Genomic DNA, 22,660 nt, shown 5'->3' on the forward strand with positions numbered 1-22,660 from the left:
AGAGCAGTGGCCCCTGGAGTTCGGGACGTGGGGAGACGCCTAAACGTGCCTTCCGCGTGTCTCCCAGATTCTAAGCTTCATGCGGAAACAGTACACACCAAATACAGATTTTGATACAGTACCAGAAGGCACTAGATTTTTAGAGCTCATGTTATCAACGTTCCTAAGATTAAAAATAAAGTACAACCAGGGCGCCTAGGCGGCTCAGCCAGTTGAGCGTCTGCCTTCCACTTGGGTCATGATCTCACGGTCTGTGGGTTCGAGCCCCATGTCGGCCTCTGGGCTGACAGCTCAGAGCCGGGAGCCTGCTTCGGATTCTGTGTCTCCCTCTCTCTCTGCCCCGTCCCCGCTCACACTGTTTCTGTTTCTCTCTTTCAAAAATAAATACTAAAAATAAAGTAAAACGCACACATTCATCACCAGAATCACGTCTGTGGAGGAAGTGTTCCACGATGGCTGCGGACCACATTTGGCTGTCGAACACTTGAAATGGGGCTACTGCACCCGAGGAGTGAAGTTTTACATCACGTTTAATTGAAATCCAAACAACCATGTGTAGCCAGTGGCTGCCGTATGTGAGGGCACAGACTTTCCTTGACAGGGACGGACGTAACCAAAGATGTAATGTGGACCGGGGTGGGCGGGGGGGGGGGGGGGGGTTGGCGAGTAACGGTTATGGTAACGTTTCTTAAAAGTAGAATTTCTGCAAATCACCTTGGACCAACAATTAAACTATTTCAAGCAGTTTCGTAAAGGACTATTTTAGGCACCACTTAGGCCCACAAGACACACAAAAAGCATTTAGTCGCCAAGGAAAAGTACACGGGCAGCTGACGGCCACCTCACCCTGGTCACAGGCTGGCAGAGGCCCCGTGACCGCCCGCCCGCCCGCCTGTCCCCACAGAGGGGCCGTGAAGGGCCGCCTGCCCACAGACGGGACTACTGTGAACGGTGCTGACAGGCAGGAGAGGAAGGACGCCACCTCTGCCGGGTCTTCTGCCTCGAGCTGAGGGAGCTCAAGCAATCGCTGAGCAAGAATTTGGAGAAAAGCAGGAGGCACAACGGTGCTTTCCAAACTCCGACAGACAGGCTTTTGAGCCTGGGGTCGGCCGATTTCTAGCTACGGGCAAAGTACTTATTTTCCACCTCTTCATCTACAAAAAAGAGAAACCACCTCAAAGGTCCCCGTGATGGCAAGGCAATCACATCCTAGCGTTCCCACAGCGCCAGCACAGAGCTCGCACCCGAGAACATTCCTGCTGAAGCTGGCGTCCTACCCTCTCTGGTCGGAGCTGCCTGGAGGAAAGACCCTGGAGCCCTGAGCGGGGCAGCGGCTGCAGCACCCAAGGATGGGGCCATGGGGGCTTACCTTTGACCCCGACCTGGCAATCGTTCCCAGGTTGGACACCAGCTCCTCCTGTGTCATCCCGATGCCAGTGTCCTGAGGAGAGAGGCACGCTAAGCTCCGGGCTACCAGCACGTGGGGAGCTGGGACAGACACGGGCGGACAGCCCCAGGGGCAAGAAGCATCAATTATAGCTGCCAGTGAGGACCCAGAGAAGTCACACCCCACACGTCATCGGAGAGATTAATTCTAGTCACACGGGCCAGGCCACACTAGAACACTCCCCACTAGCAGACACACACAGACCAAAGAGACAGAGTCCAGAAACACAGCTGCACAGACTGTGGTACTTGATTTTTAACAAAGGTTCCAAGATAATTCGGTGGGGGAAAGGAAAGCAGACAGCGCTGAAACCAGGCAGCCACGTGCACTCGACCCTGGCCCTCCCCTTACACCACACCCCAAACAGACTGCAGACCCAGAGCAGGAGCGAAGACTGCAGAACTTCTAGAAAAAAACACAGGGGAAAATCTCTGACTGTGGAAGAGGCAGAGATTTCGGAGGTTACCGAAAGGACAAAACAGGGAACGAAAAGGTGATAAACTGGACTTCATTACAATTTGCTTTACAAAAGTCACCTCTAAGAAAACAAAAAGGCAAGCCACAGAATGGGAAAAGGGTGTCTGCAAAGCGTGTATCTGATATGGAGCTTCTATCCAGAATATATGAAGAACTCTTACAACTCAACAGAAAAAAACAACTTGACTAAAATCGAACCAAAAATCTGGACACAGGAATATACAGAAATGGCAAAGAGACACGAGAAGATGCTCAGCATTAACCCTCAATCATCAGGGAAATGCAAATTAACCACAATGAGACTCACAGCTCATCCACTATGACGGCTAAAATTTAAAAGGCTGACAAGAGCAGGTGTCGGCAGGGATGTGTGGAAGCTAGACTTCCCCTGGACATACGCCCCTAATACAAATGCAAACCAGGAGACCACTTCGGGAAAGTCAAAGTTAAACACACACTCACCCAGCAGACCCACTCCGACACACTCACCCAAGAGACATGAAAACATGTGTCCACAGCAGCTTTACCTCTAATACCCCCAAAATGGAAACGACCCAAGTGCCCATCGAGTGGTGAGTGGGGAATGAGCCGTGATATTGCGCGCACGACAAATCTCCATTTCTGGGCACGGAGCAGAATACTTCTCCGGGTAAAACCAAACAAGCTACTGCTACGTGCTGCACTATGGATGCGTCTCAAAGCATCATGCTAAGTGAAAGAGGGGAGACTCAACCTCTGTTCATATGGAATTCTAGAAAACACAAAGCCACAGGGACAGAGAGCAGATCAGCGGTTGACAGGGACCACCGGGAAGGGAGAAGGAAATCTGGGGGGAGGAACTCATGACGGAACCGTGGTTCCATGAATGTGTACACTTGAACCTGGTGAACTTTACCGTATGTGAGCCTTTCCTCGAGAAAGCTTCTTTAAACAACAGCAGCAAAGTAGGCGGACACACGTGGAACTGAGGCAGTGAGTGAGCAAGAAAGCCCAAGACGCGTGCTCCAGCACAGTCCTGAGCGGCCACACCAAGCTCACTGGGTGGAGGCAGGAAGTCCCCGTCGGACACGTCCGCTCGGACCCCACGGGAGCGCGTCCTTCGGCCTCGCAGACACACCTCCCGCACTTCCAGCCATCACCCCAGGACCCTGAAAGCAGCCGTCTCGGCAATATTATGTCCCTCACGCCCTCTGTCTGATAAGCCCCCCATTTTTGCTTTTCTTTCTGACCTGAACATATTCAAAAGGCCACAAGAACCAAAAGTATTACCTCATCTAAAGCAAGACTGTTAATCCAAATGGCAGGCTGCAATTAAAAATAGTACCACAGGGGGCGCCAGGGGGCTCACTCGGTTGGGCGTGGGGGCCTCTGATTTCAGCTCAGATCATGAGCTCAGGGTCGTCGTTGGGTTCTGAGCTGAGCATGGAGCCTGCCTGGGATTCTTTCTCTCCCTCTGCCCCTCTCTGTCTCACACACACGTTCTCTCTCTCTCTCTCTCAAAAGAAAAAAAAGTACCACAGAATACATAACAACACAGGGGAACTTGTATTATAAGAGAAAAAGCACAGTTAAAAATGTAAAAAGTACATAGAAAATACATGTATGGTTTAAAAATGTTTAGATATGTAAGTAAATGCAGACCCCAAAAACCTAAATTGATATACGCTAAAATGGTAACAGTGGTTAGCCTCGAATGATGGGGTGATTTGAAATTTGCTTCTGTTCGGCTTATCCGCGTCTCCCCCATTTTCTACACTGAATGAGCGTTATTTTTACACGACATGAAAATAAGAGTTAACGATGAGGACAGTCGGCGCATCACTTGGAGCCTAGGGGCGTGACAAAAAGGCAGGACCTGCGCGCACGACAAGCATCAGGACGCCTCGGAGGGTACCTGGATTGTGATGGTGCCTTTCTCAGCGTCCGTCTGTAAGTGAATCTCCATTTCTGGCAGCGTTTGGCCTTCAGACACCAGCTTGTGCCGCAGCTTTTCCAAGGCGTCACTCGCGTTGGAGATCAGCTCCCGTATAAACACCTGCGGACACGGAGGGACGATGCCAGCGCCGCAGAAGCGGTGCGGCGTGCGGACCCCCCAGTGTTCTCGGACACAACTCACTGTCCTCGGGGGCAGGTCACAAAATGATGTAAGGCCCTGACAGCCCTGAGGAGGAAACTCTGACCCTCAAAATCAAGCCCGAAGTCAAGCATCAATCTGTTTCGTCAGCTCAAATTTTAAGAGCCCCGGGTGAGCACTTCTTACTTGACTCCTGACCAGGGATGTCCAAATACCTATCCCCCACCCTGGGTTTCTTCTGACCCTTGAGGAAGGACCCATGGCTTTAAGGAGGGCCGAGCATGTGCGGGGAGGAAGGAGCCCCAGGGCCCAACCACCTGTGTCCAGAAAGCACCTTTACCTCAAACAGCGCTTCCACCTACACAGACACACCTCTGGGTGCCACGGGGCTACCTGAATACGGTGCGTGACAGAACAAGGCTTGAAAGTATTCCCTAAAAAGTCCCTTTTAACTCTGGAGTATCGTGCTCAAAGTTCCCCTCTGCATTGCAGCAATAACGAGCCAGCAGTGGACCGTTTCTCCTCTCCCACACTGCCTGTCACCCCTCACTCCGCTTCATCTCCCTGCCCCCCTCGCCAAAGGGCTGGGGTCTCCCTCCCGCGGCCTCACGACACGACTCCACCACCGCAGAAACGAATCCCAGCAGGGCCCCCGTGCCAGTATCTGGAAGGGATTCTAAACTATCAGCAAGATTAATTAACCCCCAGAGTCAATCTAGCAGGAAGAATCATCTGGGCCTATCTGTCCGTGAAACCCGAAGAGATTTTAGTTAAAATCCTCTTGCCGGTAGCTCAGATCCGGACCTGTCGAGATTAAATGTGTTCTCACAGCTAAGAGACTATCTAGCATTTCCCCAGAAGAGCATAAAAATCGTGTGTCTCCCCTACCCCCAAAAATAAAAACCCCGCTGTGCTGGCAGTGATTAGCAGGTGCCACACCTCTTTCTCGGAGTACAAGGAACGGGCGACAATGTCCAGAAGCTTCTTTGTCTCAGCCTGGAACTCATGTTTGGAAATGGAACCTAGTAATGAATCACAGAAACAACCAATAAAGTTTAATTTCTATTTTCGTGGAAGAATATGCTACGTAACATCCAAACAACTGTTCCAGGTAATGAGCTTTAAACGTTTTTCACAAGAGTAAACAAAAAAGGAAGAAACCAAGCCATCGGGGCTCTCAGGCAGAAGGCCTCAGCAAGGAACGAGCCAGTGGGTCCGCTCCGTCCACAGAAAGGGGCAAAGGGAGCCTCCCCCGCCTCCTGCCACTCACCTGTCGCGCGGGACGGCCACCTCAAGGGAACATCGAGGCCGGCACTTCCCGAGGTGCCTGGACGTGAGAATCGTACTGCCTCTAACAACCAGACCCCGCATTCTATTCTTCAGAACTGTGGCTTCCAAATTAATCATTCAGAAGACTAACAAAACCTCGCTTCTTAACCCAAATATCACAGTCGGTGTTGTCATCTGAAAGCCAGAAATGGCCCCGCTCCACAGACTGCTCTCCTGGGCCCGGGAGCAGACAGGACGGCGTCGGAGGCTGTCCTGCGCCGGCAGGGCCAGTACCGAGTTTCCATCCCGCCTCCAAGATCGTGAGCAGACGTGCCCCAAATCCCCATCTGGGGAAGGACCCCACCGCGGACTCCCAGGCAACCACCCGAGGGGGGGCAAGACGCCGGGACGGCGGTCAGGAGTCCCTGCGAAGACGGGAACAGACGATGCTTTGTTTTGGGGAACCCTCCCGCCCATGAAGACCTTCCATCCGAAGCAAGTGGGTGGCTTTACCAATCACTGCTTCTGCCTCAAAAACCTCCCCTCACAGGCCAGCCACGAGGCCACGGCTCCGCGGACCCCGGCCGGCTGAACACAGTACCCTGCACGGTCTCCGTGCTGCGGATGATGGAGTGCAGGGGCTCCTCCGTCCGGTCCTCAGCAGCCTGCGAGCTGAAGAGCCGTGCGGCGTGGAAGCTCGAAGCCAGGTTTCTCCCGGGGTTCCTGGACGGGGCTGGGGTCCGCCAAGGACACAGAGTGGCTTTTCCTGAAAAGACAAACACGCGGAAAGAACAAGCGTGAAAAAGACATCGGAAACACAACACCCTGACGTGTTTCCATCTGGCCGCTGCTGCAGGTGCCCACATGGAATTGTCCGAGGCAAGCCGCTGCCCAGAAGACCCAGTGGCACCAGGAGAAATCACAAGTGACTCAACGCTGAGCAGCGTGGGTGTTTCAGCGAAGTGTTGGGAACACAGCCTCACACATATCAAATACCAAGAAAGAGTCCCAACGCAGGGCAGAGGCGCGCGAGGCAGGCAGAGGCCTAACCAGGCACAAACCCACAGACTCAGACACGCCTCGCGCTCACGGCCCCTCTAGGAGCCCGAAGTAACACAGGCCAGCCTTCCTCACCCTGTGACACCCAGGAAAAGGGGGAGGAAAAAACATACACCTAAGAGGGATCCAAATTTTTACATTAATGGTCTGAAACAGTCTCACCATGTTCTAAAGACTACTTCTTGACTGCTTCCCTTCTTGTCCAAACTCTTTTAAAATTAGTACATTTGGGGGTGCCTAGGTGGTTCAGTTGGCTAAGCCTCCAACTTCAGCTCAGGTCATGATCTCATGGTTCCTGCGCTGGGCTCTGTGCTGACAGCTCGGAGCCTGGAGTTTGCTTCGGATTCTGTGTCTCCCTCTCTCTCTGCCCCTCCCCAGCTTGTGCTGTCTCTCTAAACGTAAATAATAAACACTAAAAAATATACATGTAAATAATTTTAAATTAGTACATTTAAAAACCGGAAACCAGCAGATGATCCCCCCCCACCTGGTAATCAGGAAGGGGACTCACACGGTCTCACATTAGTTTTCTGTAATTTCTCGCTCAGCATGGCCAACTGAGGGACCACTGTGAGGAAAGAAGGCGACCCCCCTATCTGACACTGAGGTCTGCAGTCTGGCGTGGGCAGCGCCGTCTGCCCTTGGAGACCACAGAGACGCAGACACCTCCAGGCTCCTGGGCAGGAAACTCACCTTACTAGCAGCCCCTCAGGACAGCATCGCTCACCTGACTCCAGGCCACCAAGCCGGAGCCTGGGGTCAGTTAGGAGGTGCTTAATGCCCGATGCTTTCAAGGACACACGTCAGACAACGCAAGACACCCCGTGTCAAAGTCTAGACCTACATGAGATGCACCGGCCTGCTGGGTCCCACACACGTCAGAAAGGAATGAATTCGAATGTCCACAAAGGACCTGGAGGGTTCGAAGCCCAACATATCAACATCCACGTTCCTACAAGGTATAAAAACTTGCCTTTTCTTTAAGTTTACTCCTAGATTTACAAATAACATGACCTTAGCCTTTATCTCTATGCAGAACACCTTAAAAACGCCTACTCTGATTCAGAAAATATTCAATATCCAAGAAGTCTGAATGTGTAATTCTCTGGAAAGAAAAGAAAGAACAGAAAGCTGGGGCACTCCTAGAATGAAATGCTACTCGGTTAGAGGGTTTGGTGAACAGTCTGCACCAAGCCAGGAGTGACAAAGCCCCCGTGACCCCAGGCAGCACCTCCCCACCCCATGACCCCAGTGAGTTGTCCTGCTGCCTCCTGCCAGGGACGGGTTCCCCACAAAAGCTGGGCCCCTGCTCCAAAGCAGGGCAGGACTTAGGGAGAAAATTGATGGGACTGGGATAAGGAGGAATGGGTGAGGGAGGAGACCCAGGGTCAGCCTCAGGAGGGGATGTGGGTTCAAGTTCCACAGGGGCCCTGCTGACTTATGAGCGTCTGGCCCCAAGGCGGGTCCCGCATCAGAGAGAGGAGCAGCCAGAGCCTCAGTGGAGCCAACAGCCCTTCAGAAGTCCTCCTCCCCTTCCTCCTCCTCCACCCTGGGCTGACTGGCACCCCATCCTACCGCCTAGCCACAGGAAGGGACAGAGGTGTGGTGTTCAGGAGTCTTCTGCCAGTGGGAAGGTGGGAGCGCAGCACTCATCAGGGCTCCCCCTCCCCCGCCCCCCACCATCCCGCGAGGGCAACTCCCGCTCTCCCATCCAGCCCCTGGTGCCCGCATCTCGATGGGTTCAAAAGCCTTGGAGGGGGTCTCCCTGTCTGCAGTCCCATTTCTTCCAATCTGTCCCTTAAATTTCTATACGTTACTCTTCCAGCGACAATTCCAACGGTTATTTCCCCAATTCTGAAGACTCATTCCTGAACGCAACCCTGTCAACTCTAAATGCTTCCGGCTGGTATTCCCTGCCCTCCAGCAAGCAACATCCTCCGAATTTTCTGGAATCCTACCTCCTCCTGCCCCTCACACCCCCAACCTGCATGGTCACCAGCACTGGGGTACCTGTGCCCCTTTCCCCTACACCACCAAGCTCAGCACACAGAGATCATTTCCCACGTTCCAGTAGACGTACCCCGCAATCATCAGGTAACACAGACGGCCTCAAGAGAAGAAGCTGGTTTTCCACGGGTTAATTCTACTTGGAGTGAAGTACTCTTGACCAGTGCATTTGCAAGAACCTACTGAACTGACCATTCACCCCCACTTTCTGTCCCACCTTGTTCTGCTAACAGAGCCTTCTTCCTGCCATCTGCCTTCCGGTCCTCTCAGAAAACAGATCGCATTCCCTCAATGTCTCCCCAAATAAAAGCCATCCTTACCCCAAAGGAAACCAGAAAGCCCATGAAATCAAAAAAACTCAGAGGCGATGGGCTCTCAGTATTTTGAGACTCCTACAGACGGCCTGTTCCAAACTCCAGAGGAGGGAGGGGAGGTGTCGGATGCTGGCAGGCCTTTCTACTTCCGGGTCATATTCTGTGTATTAAGTATTTTAATCTAGAACACCCCCCCCCCGCCCTCAGGGCAGGGGGAGGGGTTGAACAGGTGATGAGCCCCGGCAAAGTAGGAAGTGTTGAACCACTACATCGGAACGCCTGAAACTAATACAGCACCGTATTTTACGTTAACTGAAACTAAAACGAAAGCTGAACACATCTCACATACTCCATTTCGCCACCCAGAGCTCCTTATTCTTTTTAACGAACAAATAATACTCCACTGTAATGGGCAAGCAGTGCTCAGCCGATGGGTGTTTCAACTGTTCCTAGCCTCATGCTGTTAAAACCAATGCCCCGAAGTGCCACAGAACTGTGTGCTGTGTGTCACCTTTCATGGACGGAAGGAGAGGATACAGAAAGACTGAGCGTCTCCACTCCTCCGTGAGGAAGAAACACAGACAGGAGTAACCAGAAACTTGTGAGACTGTTTCACGGGGCTGCTGAACAGAGCACCACAGACAGAGCAGCTCAAACGACAGAAATCTCTCAGCTCACAGTTCAGGAGGCGCGAGGCCAAGAACAGAGCGCTGGCAGGGGTGGCTCCTTCTGAGGCTGCGCGAAGACTCTGTCCCAGGCCCCTCTCCTCGCTTCCGTAGCCTCAAGTGTCCCTTGGCTTGTTCCCTCTCTGCACGTGTGACTCCATATGCAAATTCCAGTGTTTATAAAGACACGGTCACAGTGGATGAGGGTCCACCCTAATGGCCTCATCTTAACTTGATCATCTGCGAGGACCCTGTTTCCAAAAAGGTCCCACTCATAGGTCACGGAGGTCAGGAATTCAGTATCTTTTAGGGAGGCAACAATTCAACCCATAATGGGCATGTGGGAACAAAACGGAAAGAGTGGAGGGCTGGGGACAGGGTAGCAGAGCTGAGGGGAACGTGACGTTTCTGAGCACACCCTTTCGTACCTGACTCTGAGAACCACAGGACCACAGAGTAAGTGAGAGCAACCCGGGCATGTGGGGAACATTCACCGAGAAAGAAACAGTAGCAAACGTGCGTAACTGTATCATAAACAGCATAAGCATCCTAACCTAAGTCGCTTTGGAAAATGGTACTGGCACCGTCTCCTGAAGTCAGCCTCAAAAAGGCCTGCGTACAATCACTGTAGCAAACCACGAGCCATCCTCAAACTGCCGGATCTGCCAAGGGAGTCCCGGTGGACCTTGAGTTAGGAGCAAGGAGTTACCAACAGGGAAAGGGCCAGCCGCCGGCGCGGGTTGGCATCGGAGCAGAAGCATGACTGTCCCGCTATGGACAGACTGGGTGCAGAAACAAACACCGAGGTGCGTGTGTGGGTCCACGTACACATACTTCCTAGCCGTCGGCTGACAGGCCTGGAGGCGGGAGCTCCGGCAGCGACAGCGTCTGTCACCAGGTTGGGCGGCCGCCCCAGAACCGTTTCTCAGCCCACGCCTTGGTCAGGCCAGGGGTGGTGGCCGGCCGCCCTCCCCGGCACCAGACCTCGGTTCCCCAGGTCCCGCCAGGAAGGGATGAAGGGCTCACAAGGAGGGTGCTTCACAAGGGCACCGGCTCCACCTGGAAGGCACTCCCAGAGGCAAAGCCCGGGGCCATCTGAGCAACACAAGGAGGATGTAAGGCGACGAATAAAAGAAACATCCACGAGTCCACAAATGACTTATAAATAAATGGGGGAGGAAAGACCTCTTCCTCACAACTACAATTAATAAACGTGTAAGGAATGGTGGAAAGAGGCCACCTCCGTCGGGCAAGCGCGGCAGTCGACGCCGGTTACAGGGATAAACTGCTGTTTAAACGTCCTCAAGAAAGAGAACGTTTGCAAAATCTCCACGTGTCCACCACGAGACACCCACTGATTTCAAAGAAAAAGACCAGTGGTGGACCGTGAAGAAAATGGCAGGTATCTCCAAATGAAGTCACCCGGCACGAGACGGGTCAACGCGTGCAGTGCCCAGGCCGGCGGGGTGAGAGGGCGTGGCCTCCCCTCCGGCGTGTTCCTACCAAACATGCATCTCAACCTAACCGTAAAATCATCAGACTAACCCACATCTAGGGACACCCTGCGAAGCCCCGGGCAGTACTCTTCCCAAGTGTCGCGATCCAGAAGGACAGACAGACTGGGATGCACTGAGGTGGCATGACGACCACGCGGCCCTGGACAGAAGAGGACATCAATGGTGAAACAGGATCAGCGCCAGCACGACTGGCACGCTACTCACTAGCACGGGGCACCGCGACTTTAGCGTTCAGTCACTGCCGCAGGCTACGGGAGGTGTTAACATTAGGGGAAACCAAGAGGAGGGGATCCCAGGTGGTATTTCCGTGAGAGCCCTGTAAAGCACAGAATATTCCGAAATATGAAACAACACCGTGAGGGACATCCTTGCACGTGTCACTTCATTTACAGCCCAGCCTGCATCTGGGCGCACATCTAGAAAGTCACCAGGTCCCAGGTTGGGTCCAGTTTAAACCGTGGTTGATGCTGCCGGGTCACCCTCCAGAGACCATCGGTTCACACTCGGGCAGCACCACGGGAGTGTCACCTCACGTGGCTGCCAGGGTGGTGCTGGGAACGTTTGGATCTCTGCCCATCAGTCGGGTGAGACTTTTGCTGTAGCTGTCATTTTCATTCCCCTTACTAGGAGCGAGACAGACCTACCCTTATTTATAAATATTTACTTTTTGGGGGCGCCTGGGTGCCTCAGTCGGTTGAGCCTCTGACTTCGGCTCAGGTCATGATCTCACAGTCCGTGGGTTCGAGCCCCACGTCGGGCTCTGTGCTGACGGTTCGGAGCCTGGAGCCTGCTTTGGATTCTGAATCTCCCTTGCCTTCTGCCTCTCCCCCACTCACGCTCTCAAAAATAAAGTACACATTAACATTTTTTCTTTTTTAAAAATGTATTTTAAAAAACGTATTAAAAGTATTTTCTTTTTTTAAAAATGTTTTAGGTGTATTTCAATTTTTTTATTGAGAGAGAGAAAAGCCTAAGCAGGATCCTCACTGTCAGCACAGAGCCTGACTAGGGGCTTGAACTCTCGAACTGTGAGATCATGCCCTGAGCCAAAATCAAAAGTTGGATGCTTAACTGACTGAGCCACCCAGGTGCCCCTGTAAATATTTCCTATTTTCTTTTCTGATGACGGACTTTTGGTATCCTCTGACCATTCTTGCACTACAATCTTCTTCTTATTGACTTGTAAGAGCGCTTTATGTCTTAACGAAATTAGTCTTTCTTTCCCAGAACACTGTATCTAGTGTTCCAACAATCACGACCCCAGGGATCACAGGCATCCCCTCCCCAACAGAGAAGCAGCTTGGCGGTGGGCTGGGCCGGCTGCCTCAGTCTCCCGGCCACCCTCCCCCTCCCCCTCGTTGTCCTCCTTCCTGTTCTGGGGCCTGGGCGCCACGCAGGTAAGGTCCGGGCTTCCTGTCGCCACATCCAGGAGCATCTGGTCCTTCTGGATGCCCTCCGTGAGCTCCCCCAGGGACGGCTCTCCGACCCCGTTGACCTCAATCTTGGAGAACACCATATTGGTGACTCCACACTCACAGTCGAGTGGCCGCAGGGGTTAATGGCTCCGACGGCCTAGAGGACGGTGAGCAGCTCACTGCGCTAGATGCATCCAGTGGCACAGACGTCACGGAGCTCCAAGTACCGGCACACCCGCTGATCCACCTTCCTCCTGAGGCCCAGGCTGAGCGTAGCCACGGATCCCATGAGGTCGATGCAGCTGTCCTGGGCGACACACGGCAGCCTCCCCAAAACAGCCTCGTTTGGAAAGGCCTTCCTCACTAAGATTCATGCAATTTTCCCACGGCCTACTTTTCCTACTCCTGTTGGTTTTTTCTCCCACTTAATACAATATTTGTGAAATGATTTAATATGTTGTTCATGATGGAGTAACAGAAGTCCTCACTGTCAGGAAAAAGGAAGAAATAACCAATCCGTATTTCCAACCAGGACTTTAAAGCTTTCCAGTATAATTCCGAGATTACATCAATCAACAGCACTATTAAGAGCAAATCTGATTTGGGGTTAACTTTTCACAACGACTGTAAGAATAAACCAACAGAGCAGTAAATCTGCCCGAACCAGATACAGATATGTGACGTGCACATCGTCGGTCCTCACGCTTCCTCTATACCCTGAAGGAAAAACCACAAGCCTCAGGGCCAGGCTACAATGTCGGAGTATCCGGCTGTTTGGTGGTTTGGGGACACACAAAATGGCAACGACAGTTTGAGTCTGACACCCCCCCACACACGGGCCAGTGCTCATGCTGTTTCCTCTGCCAGCGACCACATTCCTCTCCACCCGAAGTGTTTCAGGACCTGGTGTGAGGCTCTCCCGTCCCCAGCGGCTCAACCCCCTCTCTCGACGGAATTCAGAGTACTTATTTTCTATGCTACTCACTTGAAACTGCTGTTATAAACCAGCTTGTGGCACTCCTACGATTAACTGTTTGCTCATGGAAAACATTTCACCAAATTACAACATTTCTTAGTATCAAGCTCAACCAAGGCAAGAAGAGCCACGTTTCTCCGAACACCACAGCCCCTGGCACAGAAGCAGCTCGTTACAAACAGGCAACTTACCAGCACGCGCATCGCTAGGTGCAAGCACAAGGACATCCGGTCAGCCACAAGTCGCTCAGTGCTCCTGCAGGGCCATCGGTGACTGGGAAGAGGGATTAAAAGTACAACGGCCCACAGGGGCCGTCAAGGAAGGCAAATGAGTCAAAACACACTGGGTACTTTTTTCTATGTTTTATCACTCTTCTCTACATCAGCCACTGTGCTTGCTTACTACGGTTTTGCCTCAAAATGGCATGTTAAGTAAGTACTGCACTTTAGACGCAGGCATACTTAGTATTTTAAGCTGTGAGCAACAGGCAGACTGTTTTCCTGGAATTACTTATCTGAAATGCACAATCTCCCACTTACCACATGTGATATGGACAAGAACAAGTTAACTTTTTGTCTTTACTGCAAAGAGCGCCACTTCCAGCCTCCAAACTGCCTGTGGAGGACACCCACGAACTTAGGAACCACACAAAAGGGTTCTGGAGAAGTCAGCCAGAGCAGGCAGACCCTCGGGGAGAGCGGACACGTGGAAGAAGAGAACAGCACGGGAGGAGGGCAGGCTCAACCCAGGGCGGCTGACACAGACACGGCCCCTGAGGAACCGGAGGCGGCGCTAGGGGAACCGTAAAAGGTGAAGAGTGGGGAGTTGGAGAGGGTCCCAGAAATGAGAGTCAGAGAGACGGAGTCCCCAGTTCTGGGAATAAATTCTTCTAAATATCCGGCTGACCCCCTGAACTGTGTGTGGGGGACAAACTGCAAATAGCCTGGTTAAGGCTAAAAGAATCCAACTGCTGTGTTTGCAGCTGGGGTCCAACCAGATTAATAATCCACTTTAAAACAAGAGCTGGGGCACCTGGGAGGCTCAGTCGATTAAGCATCCCACTCTTGATTTCGGCTCAGGTCATGATCCCAGGGTTGTGGGAGTGAGCCCTGGGTCGGGCTCTGTGCTGTGTGGAGCCTGCTTAGGATTCTCTCTCCCTCTGCCCCTCTCTCCTGCTTGTGTGCGCGCTCTCTAAAAAAAAAAATAATAATAATATTGGGGCGCCTGGGTGGCTCAGTCGGTTAAGCGTCCGACTTTGGCTCAGGTCATGATCTCGCGGTCCATGAGTTCGAGCCCCGCGTCGGGCTCTGTGCTGACAGCTCAGAGCCTGGAGCCTGTTTCAGATTCTGTGTCTCCCTCTCTCTGACCCTCCCCTGTTCATGCTCTGTCTCTCCCTGTCTCAAAAATAAATAAAACGTTAAAAAAAAATTTTTTTTTAATTAAAAAAAAATAATAATAAAAAGAAGAAATACAAAAATACCTAAGTCAACCAATCTGGAAGAAAAGATGGGGTGGGGGCACCTGGGTGGTATATCAATACAATGGGATTAGCAGCCAAAACCAATGAGCTACACCTTTAGCATAAATAAAGCTAAGAAAGAAAAAAGCTGACCCAAGAAAGTCCCATCAGAACACACAGTATGATTTAATAAACTGCATGTGCTTATACAAAATTAGATACATATATATCCATACAAAGCAAAAAGCAAAAGAGTAAAAACCACTCTCTCTCTCTCAAAAACAAACAAACATCAAAAAAGTGGGGGGTTGGGTGCCCTGGGTGGCTCAGTCAGTTAAGCCTCTGCCTCTTAATTTCGGCTCTGGTCATGGTCTCGAGGTTGGAGCCCCGCACTGGGCTGACAGTGCGGAGACTGCTTGGGATTCTTTCTCTGCCCCTCCCCCACTTGTGCTTTTTCTCTCTCAAAAATAAACAAACATGAAAAAAACAAAACAAAACAGAAAATTCAGGTCAGCAGTTCCCTCTAGGAAAGAGAGAAGAGGGTGCAGCAGGAGCACACAGGCCTTCGAGGGACCTGTAATCTCCATTCCTTCAACTGGGTAATAAGTGTTCATTGATGCTTTTTTATAAAACCGCACACACATATTATACGCATTTCTTTTTATGGGATGTGTGAGGCGGGAAAGGGAGAGGATGAAAGGAAAGAAGCTTCAGCCTCTTGGGGTCACGGAGCTTGCAGACGCAGAAATACGCACGGCCCCTCGGAGCCCAGCCTGACCCCCATAGCGTCACCCATGGGACACAGCATGGCCGGGACGCTGCACCTCTGTGAAGCCACCCGGAGCAGGGAGCCCTCGCTGGAGGCCACCTGCAGGTATGAATGGAAGGTAAGTGCAGGAAAGGAGGGAGTCAGGCAGGGTCTGGCAGGCCCCACAACTCCATCCGTGTTCCCTGACCCAAGGCTCCCCACCCACCGCTGGCGCTATGCTCTGCCTCCGACCAGCTCATTTTCACACGAAGGGGAAGATGCCAGCAGAGCCGCGCTCTGGGGCGACTTCCACGGTACTTCTGGCGACCCCGTGGGGGCACCGCTCCAGGCAGGAGCAATCGGCCTGACCCCGTGGAAGGAGATTTGGCCACGCTGGCCAGGACCACAAATACACACAGCCTCTCATCTGGCGATTTCGTCCGGGAACTTCCCTCTGTGGGTACACCTGAACTTGTATGTGACGACAGAGCTGAAAGGCCACGCACCGTAACACTGTACATAACAGCAAATGCCTGGAGACCACCCGAGTGCCCACGTGCCGAGGACCAGTAAATAAACCACGGCGCCTCTCAGCATGGAGGGTGGCTGCAAAGAGAGGAGGGAACAGCGCTGCTACGGGAAGTCTCCAACGGCTACTCAGCGACTAAAACTCAGATTATGTAGCGTCATAGAAGACACGTGTTTATCTGCACCTCCTGTATCGTACAGACCTTGGCAGACATGCAAGCAACTCCTAATGGAGACAACCTCGGAGGGAGAGGGGAAGTGAGTGGAGAAGGGGACCATGCTGAGAGCAAGACTTCTAAATGCATACCTTCTGAATCAATCAAATACATATAATTCCTCAAAACAAACCCTTAAAGACATAAAGTGGCTGTCACAGAAGGGCCAGCCCCTTCCCACCGACTGTCAATGCTGGGGTCACGCAAAGGCCTGTACAGACACACCAGATGAGGATCCGGGGTAGAAATCCCCGCCCTCCCCCAGGGGTCAGGGGCCAATGACCAAGCTGAGGGTCAGCTGAAGATCAGCATACAAATATGTATATAATGGAATACTCTGAAGCAGAAAAACGAGGCAAGTCTCTGTAACGTATCCTGATGTTCAATTATCTCTAAGACACATTAAGGAAATAACCTGGCCCAGAACAGTGGCTTGCATGCTCCCACGTGTTTGAAAACATACATGCGTGAACACGTACACGGAAAACTACTCCCATAAGCCAAGCATATCTTTGTAAGGACACTCAAAAAACTGGCTTAAGGGGGCTGCCACCAGGAGGGGAACTGGTGTCTGAGGGCAGCAGTGACAGAGGTGTGTTTTCCACTGCACACACCTTTGTGTCTTTGGAATTTTGTGCTATGTACATCAGTAATCGATGCACAAAATGACCTATTTATAAAAATTACCCAGTTACAAAACACACCAAAAAATTTACTAGCGACATAAAAATATTTGCGAAGGGATAGAAAAAGCTTAGGGAAATGTCCCCGAAGACGAAGAGTAAATATTTAAAGACATCAATTCTCTGGGTGCCTGGCTGGCTCAGGCAGAGGAGCATACGACTCTTGATCTCAGGGTCAGGAGTTCGAGCATCATGTTGGGAGTAAAGTTTACTTAAACCTTTTTTTTAAACTATGCAACCTAATTCTTAAATTCATATGGAAAACTAGATGTGCACAAATAGCCAAGAATTTGAAAACCATGAGGAAATATGATTAACTGTGTTAAAGCACGTTAATTTTTTTTTAACTTTTTAAAAAGTTTACTTATTTGTTTTGAGAGAGAGAGAGAGAGCAAATGGGGTAGGGGCAGAGAGCGGGGAGAGATGGAGATTCTCAAGCAGCATCCACACTGTCAGCGCAGAGGCCAAAGCAGGCTCGAACTCAAGAAACGCAAACCATGACTTGAGCTGAGATCAAGAGTCAGATGCTTAACTGACTGAGCCGCCCAGGAGCCCCTAAAGCATATTAATTTAAAGCTACAGTATTAAAGTTAATTTCCTCTCTCACTTATTAAATAAAAAATTCCAGATGGACTATAAAAGTGCAAATAAAAGCTGAAAGTGCTAGAAGAAAACAGAAGAGGTTTTAAGAACACCTTTACCGAGGGGCATCTGGGTGGCTCAGTTGGTTGGGCATCCGACTTCGGCTCAGGTCATGATCTTGTGGCTGGTGAGTTCGAGCCCCGTGTGGGGCTCTGAGCTGACAGTTGAGCCTGGAACCTGCTTCGGATTCTGTGTCTCCCTCTCTCTCTGCCCCTCCCCCCCACACTCTGTTTCTCAAAAATAAATAAGCATTAAAAAACAAAACAAAACAGGTTTATGGATATAACTGACCCAAAGTGTACAAGCCACTGGGCTTTAGCACATTCAGAGTTGTCTGTCCGTCACCATCATCTAGTTCCAGAACATGTTATCACCTCAGAAAGAAACCAAATACTCATCAGCAATGACTCCCCCATTCCCCCATCGCCCAGCTCTGGCAATCACGCTGCGGCCCTAGAGATGTGCCGGTTTAGGACATTTCGCATAAATGGAATCATACTACACGTGGTCTTCCGGGCCTGGCCTCTTTCACTTAACGTTAAGGTTTTCAAGGTTTCGTCCACGTTACGAGGTATCACAGCTCACTCCTTTCTAAAGCGGACCAATATTCCGTCATATGGCCAGACCACACGTTTAGTCCAGGCAATGGACAACTGGGGTGTATCCACTTTTTGGCTGTGCTGTGAACACTGTTGTACGCGTTTCCGTGTGGATCCCTAGGAGTGGAACCGCTGGGTCGAATGCTAGCTGTTTAACCGTTTGAGGAGTGCAGACGGCTTTCCCAAGTGCCATACCACCTTACGTTCCCGCCCGCAGGGAGAGCTCTGATTTCTCCACCCCCTGACGGATGCTACGGTTGTCACCCACGGTTTTGATTCTCGCCGCCTGAGTGGGGGTGAAGGGCCACCTCACTGTGGTCTTGATTTGCCTTTGCCCGCCCTACTGATAGTGATCTCGGCATCTTTTCCTCTAATGATTTAAGAGCGAGGAAACTCTTCCTAAACAAGACACATAACCCTCGAACCATGAATTTATGGAGCACGTAAAAATTAAAACAAATAGGATAAATCTTAAAAGTTCTCATCGCGAGACAAAAATTGTTTATGTCAGGTGATGCGTGTTCACTAGACTTACTGTGGTGATCATTTTGCGATTAATGAATATCAAATCACTATGTTGTATGCCTGAAACTAGTATGTCTGTTACATGTCGGTAAAAATAAAATTAGAAAAAATTACATATATGGGAGACACCTGGGTGGCTCTGTCAGTTAAGCGTCCGATTCTCGATTTTGGCTCTGGTCAAGATCTCATGGTTCGTGAGTTCAAGCATCAGGCTCCACCCCACTCCCCCTCCACTTGTGTATGTGTGCGCGTGTGCTCTCTCTCTCTCTCAAAATAAATAAACTTAAAAATAAATACATACATACATACATACATGGGAGTGCCCGGCTGGCTCAGTCAGTAGAGCATGCAACTCTTGATCTCAGGGTGTGAGTTCGAGCCCCACATAGGGTATAAAGCTTACTTAAAAAAAAAATACACATATGAACAATTAAGAATAATCACACTACCAAAAAAAAAAAAAAAATTAAAGCTGACAGGCAAACGCACTATGAAAAAAACAACGGAAAACGTGGCAGAGGGCCAGCTTCCTTACGAGAAGGTCACTGACGGATCTGCAATAAAAACTCCCAAGAGCGTAAGAGAAAAACGGCAATTCCCAAAAAAGAGAAACATCAATGGCTCTGAATCAAAGACAAAGAGGCTTTACCACCCTCAGGACTAAAGAGATGCGTTTTAAAACACGACAGCATTTTCACTGCCAGACTGACAAACTGTTAAAACACGCTAGGCTCGCGCTGGCGAAGGTGTGAGAAGCGGCAGGCGGTCACTCCCCAGGCCCGTGACGGAAAGCAAACATGGCAACGACCCGGACGCCCGTCAGGAAAGGGCTGAGTGAGGGGGCCCCACACGGCGGGGGACAGCAGAGCTCTCGGCAGCGGCAGCGACGGGAAACGGACCCCGAGACACATCACAGGACAGGTCGGGAGGCCCGGGGCGCTGTGCCCAGGGCGGAGGCTTTTTCGGGCACCGCCGCGCAGCACACTGAGGGCGGAAGATTTTTTTTTCCCGGTACCAACTAGGTCTGGAAAACAGCCTTTCTTCTCCTCGGCAACAAAAACTTAGGATTTTTCTCAGAAAACCCTCTGAACCCAACACCTCGTCTCCCCCATCGGCCAAATCTCAACCCGAGTCACACTGAGCCGGAAGAGACACACTTCTGACCTGATTGCTCTCCAGCGCGGCCGAGCACTGGCCCCGGCCTCCGTGCTGTCCCTGCAACGTGCCGGCCCCCTCCTGCCTCAGGACCCTGGCCCGGGCTGCTCCCGCGGCTCAAGCCACCCTTCCCAAGCCACCTTCACCTTCTTGCACGCTTTGTTTAGCAGGAGGCCTTCCCTGACCGCCCCGTTTCTGTCAGGCTCTCCTTCCCGCTTTGGTTTCTTCAGAGAGCTCAGCCCCTAACAGCCACGCTGCATTTACTTGTCTCCACCCCAGCACCTTCCTGGGCCAGGATTCTTGTCTGTTTTGTCCCCTGGGAGGCACCAGAGCGGTACCGGGCGGACAGGAGGCAGCTGAGATGTGTGTTAAAGGAAGTGATATTGCCACACCACGTGGGAGATGTTCTGGCGGACTAAACCTGACCGTCTCACGTGTTTTCCCCATGATGATGCTAGAGTCCAAGCAGGCCCTCGAAAAACACATCGTTGTTTTCTCAGGAGGCACAGCCACACAACCCAAAGAGCTTCACAAATCACAGGTCAAAACTGGTGATCCACCAAGTTTGGTGGCTGGTTCTGAAATCACTAAATGTGGGTTAAACCAGAAATTAAAAAGAAACAAAACAAAGCAGAACGGAAAGCAAAAGAATATATCTCGTGATAAAGGTATTTACAAAAAACAAAACAAAAAAAGGTAAAGGCGTTTACAAACTCATCTAAGCAGGCACACATACTTGTATCACACACGTACCCTTGTATATATCACGTCATGATATGGACGCATTTCTTACAGGGAGCTTATGACAACAAAAGCCTCAAACTGACCCATCTCATTTCAGTCAACACATTTCTAAGTTTAAAGCTTTGGCTTCAGGGGTGCCTGGGTGGCTCAGTCGGTTTCTGCTCAAGTCACGATCTCACATTCGTTTGAGCCCCACGCTGGGCTCTGCAGTGACAGCAAGGAGCCTGCTTGGGACTCTCTCTCTCTGTCCTTCTCTCTGTTCCTCCCCCGCTCACGTGCAACGCTTTCTTAAATAAACTTAAAAAAAACCCAAATATTCTAGAGGACTACGCTGAAGCACCAAAAATGCAATTCAAGAACATCGTGCGGCTTTGAACCTAAAACATTTCACTCGAACATAAACCGGCAACACTTCATTGGTCCCAAGCCAGAATTTTGGTTTGAGACAGCAACCACCGCCCTGCCTCAGTGAGACTCTCCTTACAGAAATCGCCTTTCTTACCTGGTATCTGACTCTGGGGCAGAGGCGGGAAATGTCTGTTTTCTCACCAGCCTCACTGCATGTCCTCACCCAGCTTCCTTCAAGCAGCCATTTCCCTTACTGAGTCAAGGGGGGAGCAAAACGCTTGGGAGATTCCCCCGCCCTTAATTCTGGCCACCTACTCGGCCAGCGACTAATACGGCCTTTGCTAACCTCTTACGTTTCGGTTGGTCTGATCTTCTGCAGATGCACTCAACCCCTCTGGTGGTCCTAACCCAGCGCCTCATGCCCAAGGCCCACCTGGTGCCTCTTGGGCAGTCGGTCACACACCCTTTGTGTATGTGCTTCGCCCGTGCTGGCCAAGGCCCCAGCACTGCGGTTTACAGAGGTGGCCCTGACATTCAGAGTCTAAAGGTTAAGGATCAAACCTATCTTTGTTATGTTATGGTGGCAGCACAAATAGCTGTTTCCCGGGAGGATGAAACCTGAGCCACAAGAGCTGTCCGCTCACCCTGAAAAGAGCCTGGGAACACCTGAAATCTGCCTACTAAATTCTTGAGCCGGCTGCAGCACAAGAGGTGGGAGGTTATAAATTAGATAGCACGCCCCCCCCCCCCCCAAACAAAGTAAGGGCACAGGAAGGAAGCAGAATAATACAACAAAAGAACAAAAGCAAGAAATGTGAGGCTGTGGGATTCATTTTGGGAAATAAAACCAACCTGTGTGAGCAACTACAACGACAACGGGAACCCTACTCTTCTGACGTTTCTGGCACTTGGGCAGACTCCTTGCCCCTTGGAAGTCTCGCCTCTAAGGCAGAAAATTCCAGGAGATGATCCCGCTTACAGAGATTGGAAAAGGCAGAAGACGGTAACTTGAGCACTACAGTGGCTGCCTCATGACGGGTCCTGGAAACGTCACGGGTGAGAACAAGAGCATCCTCGAGATTAGGAAACAGGGCTGAGGGGCTGTGGTGTCACCAAAGTTACAAAGCCACGTGAAATGACCAACCTGCTACCCTCTCCACCACACAACACAATCATTTGCTTTTGGAGACCAAGTCTGTTTCTCGTTTTTTTTTTTTTAAGTTTTTTTTTGGGGGGGGGGGGGGGGTGGCGAGTAGGGGAGGGGCATAGGAGGGAGAGAGACTCCCAAAGCAGGCTCTGCACTGTCAGCACAGAGCCCGACACGAGGCTTGATTCCACCACCACGAGATCATGACCTGAGCTGCAATCAAGACTCAGATGCTCAACCGAATGAGCCACCCAGGTACTCCCTGTTGCTGATTTTTCAGGCTCATCATCTCTTGTTTGGGAGGCGGCATTCTTGTTTGTCTACCAGCTACTTCTGTTACTTGTTGGAACTGGTGAAAAAGTCTGATGGCAGTTTAGGTTTTTTACTACTAACGTTACATTTTCATGAATGCCCAGGTTCTGATAGCCCTAACTCCCTATAATAATGACATTTTACCAGGCGAAGGAAGTGTTGGTTCCCAACTACCAATCAACAGAAGATTCACCAGGGACGTTATCTGTAACCAGCCACCTGGTCCTGAGGGCGTGCAGAAAATCAGGTGTGTGGACCTCACGGTGCCTGCAGCTGGGCGCTTCCAGCACTGGCGCAGGTCTGGCACTGTGACTACCCTGACCATTACGGAAAAT

General features: G+C 51.1%; 1 protein-coding gene across 3 annotated transcripts in view; it reads right to left on the reverse strand.

Moving 5' to 3' along the window:
• Positions 1 to 22,660, reverse strand: part of TRAP1 (TNF receptor associated protein 1) — a 45,065-nt gene that overhangs the window by 19,281 nt on the left and 3,124 nt on the right. The window contains exons 1-5 of one of the 3 annotated variants that reach the window (XM_049637412.1): positions 17,549 to 17,629; positions 5,869 to 6,033; positions 4,938 to 5,020; positions 3,819 to 3,959; positions 1,370 to 1,441 (exon numbers count right to left, since the gene is read on the reverse strand). In XM_049637412.1, coding sequence (XP_049493369.1) covers positions 1,370 to 1,441; positions 3,819 to 3,959; positions 4,938 to 5,020; positions 5,869 to 6,033; positions 17,549 to 17,564 — 477 coding nt within the window. In that variant the 5' untranslated portion in view covers positions 17,565 to 17,629. Of the gene's footprint in view, positions 1 to 1,369; positions 1,442 to 3,818; positions 3,960 to 4,937; positions 5,021 to 5,868; positions 6,034 to 17,548; positions 17,630 to 22,660 lie in introns of those variants that run through there. The other 2 variants (XM_049637413.1, XM_049637411.1) reach the window with 2 other exon arrangements.

Source organism: Panthera uncia, chromosome E1 (assembly GCF_023721935.1).
Source record: "Panthera uncia isolate 11264 chromosome E1, Puncia_PCG_1.0, whole genome shotgun sequence".
In the NCBI taxonomy this organism is placed as follows: Eukaryota; Metazoa; Chordata; class Mammalia; order Carnivora; family Felidae; genus Panthera; species Panthera uncia.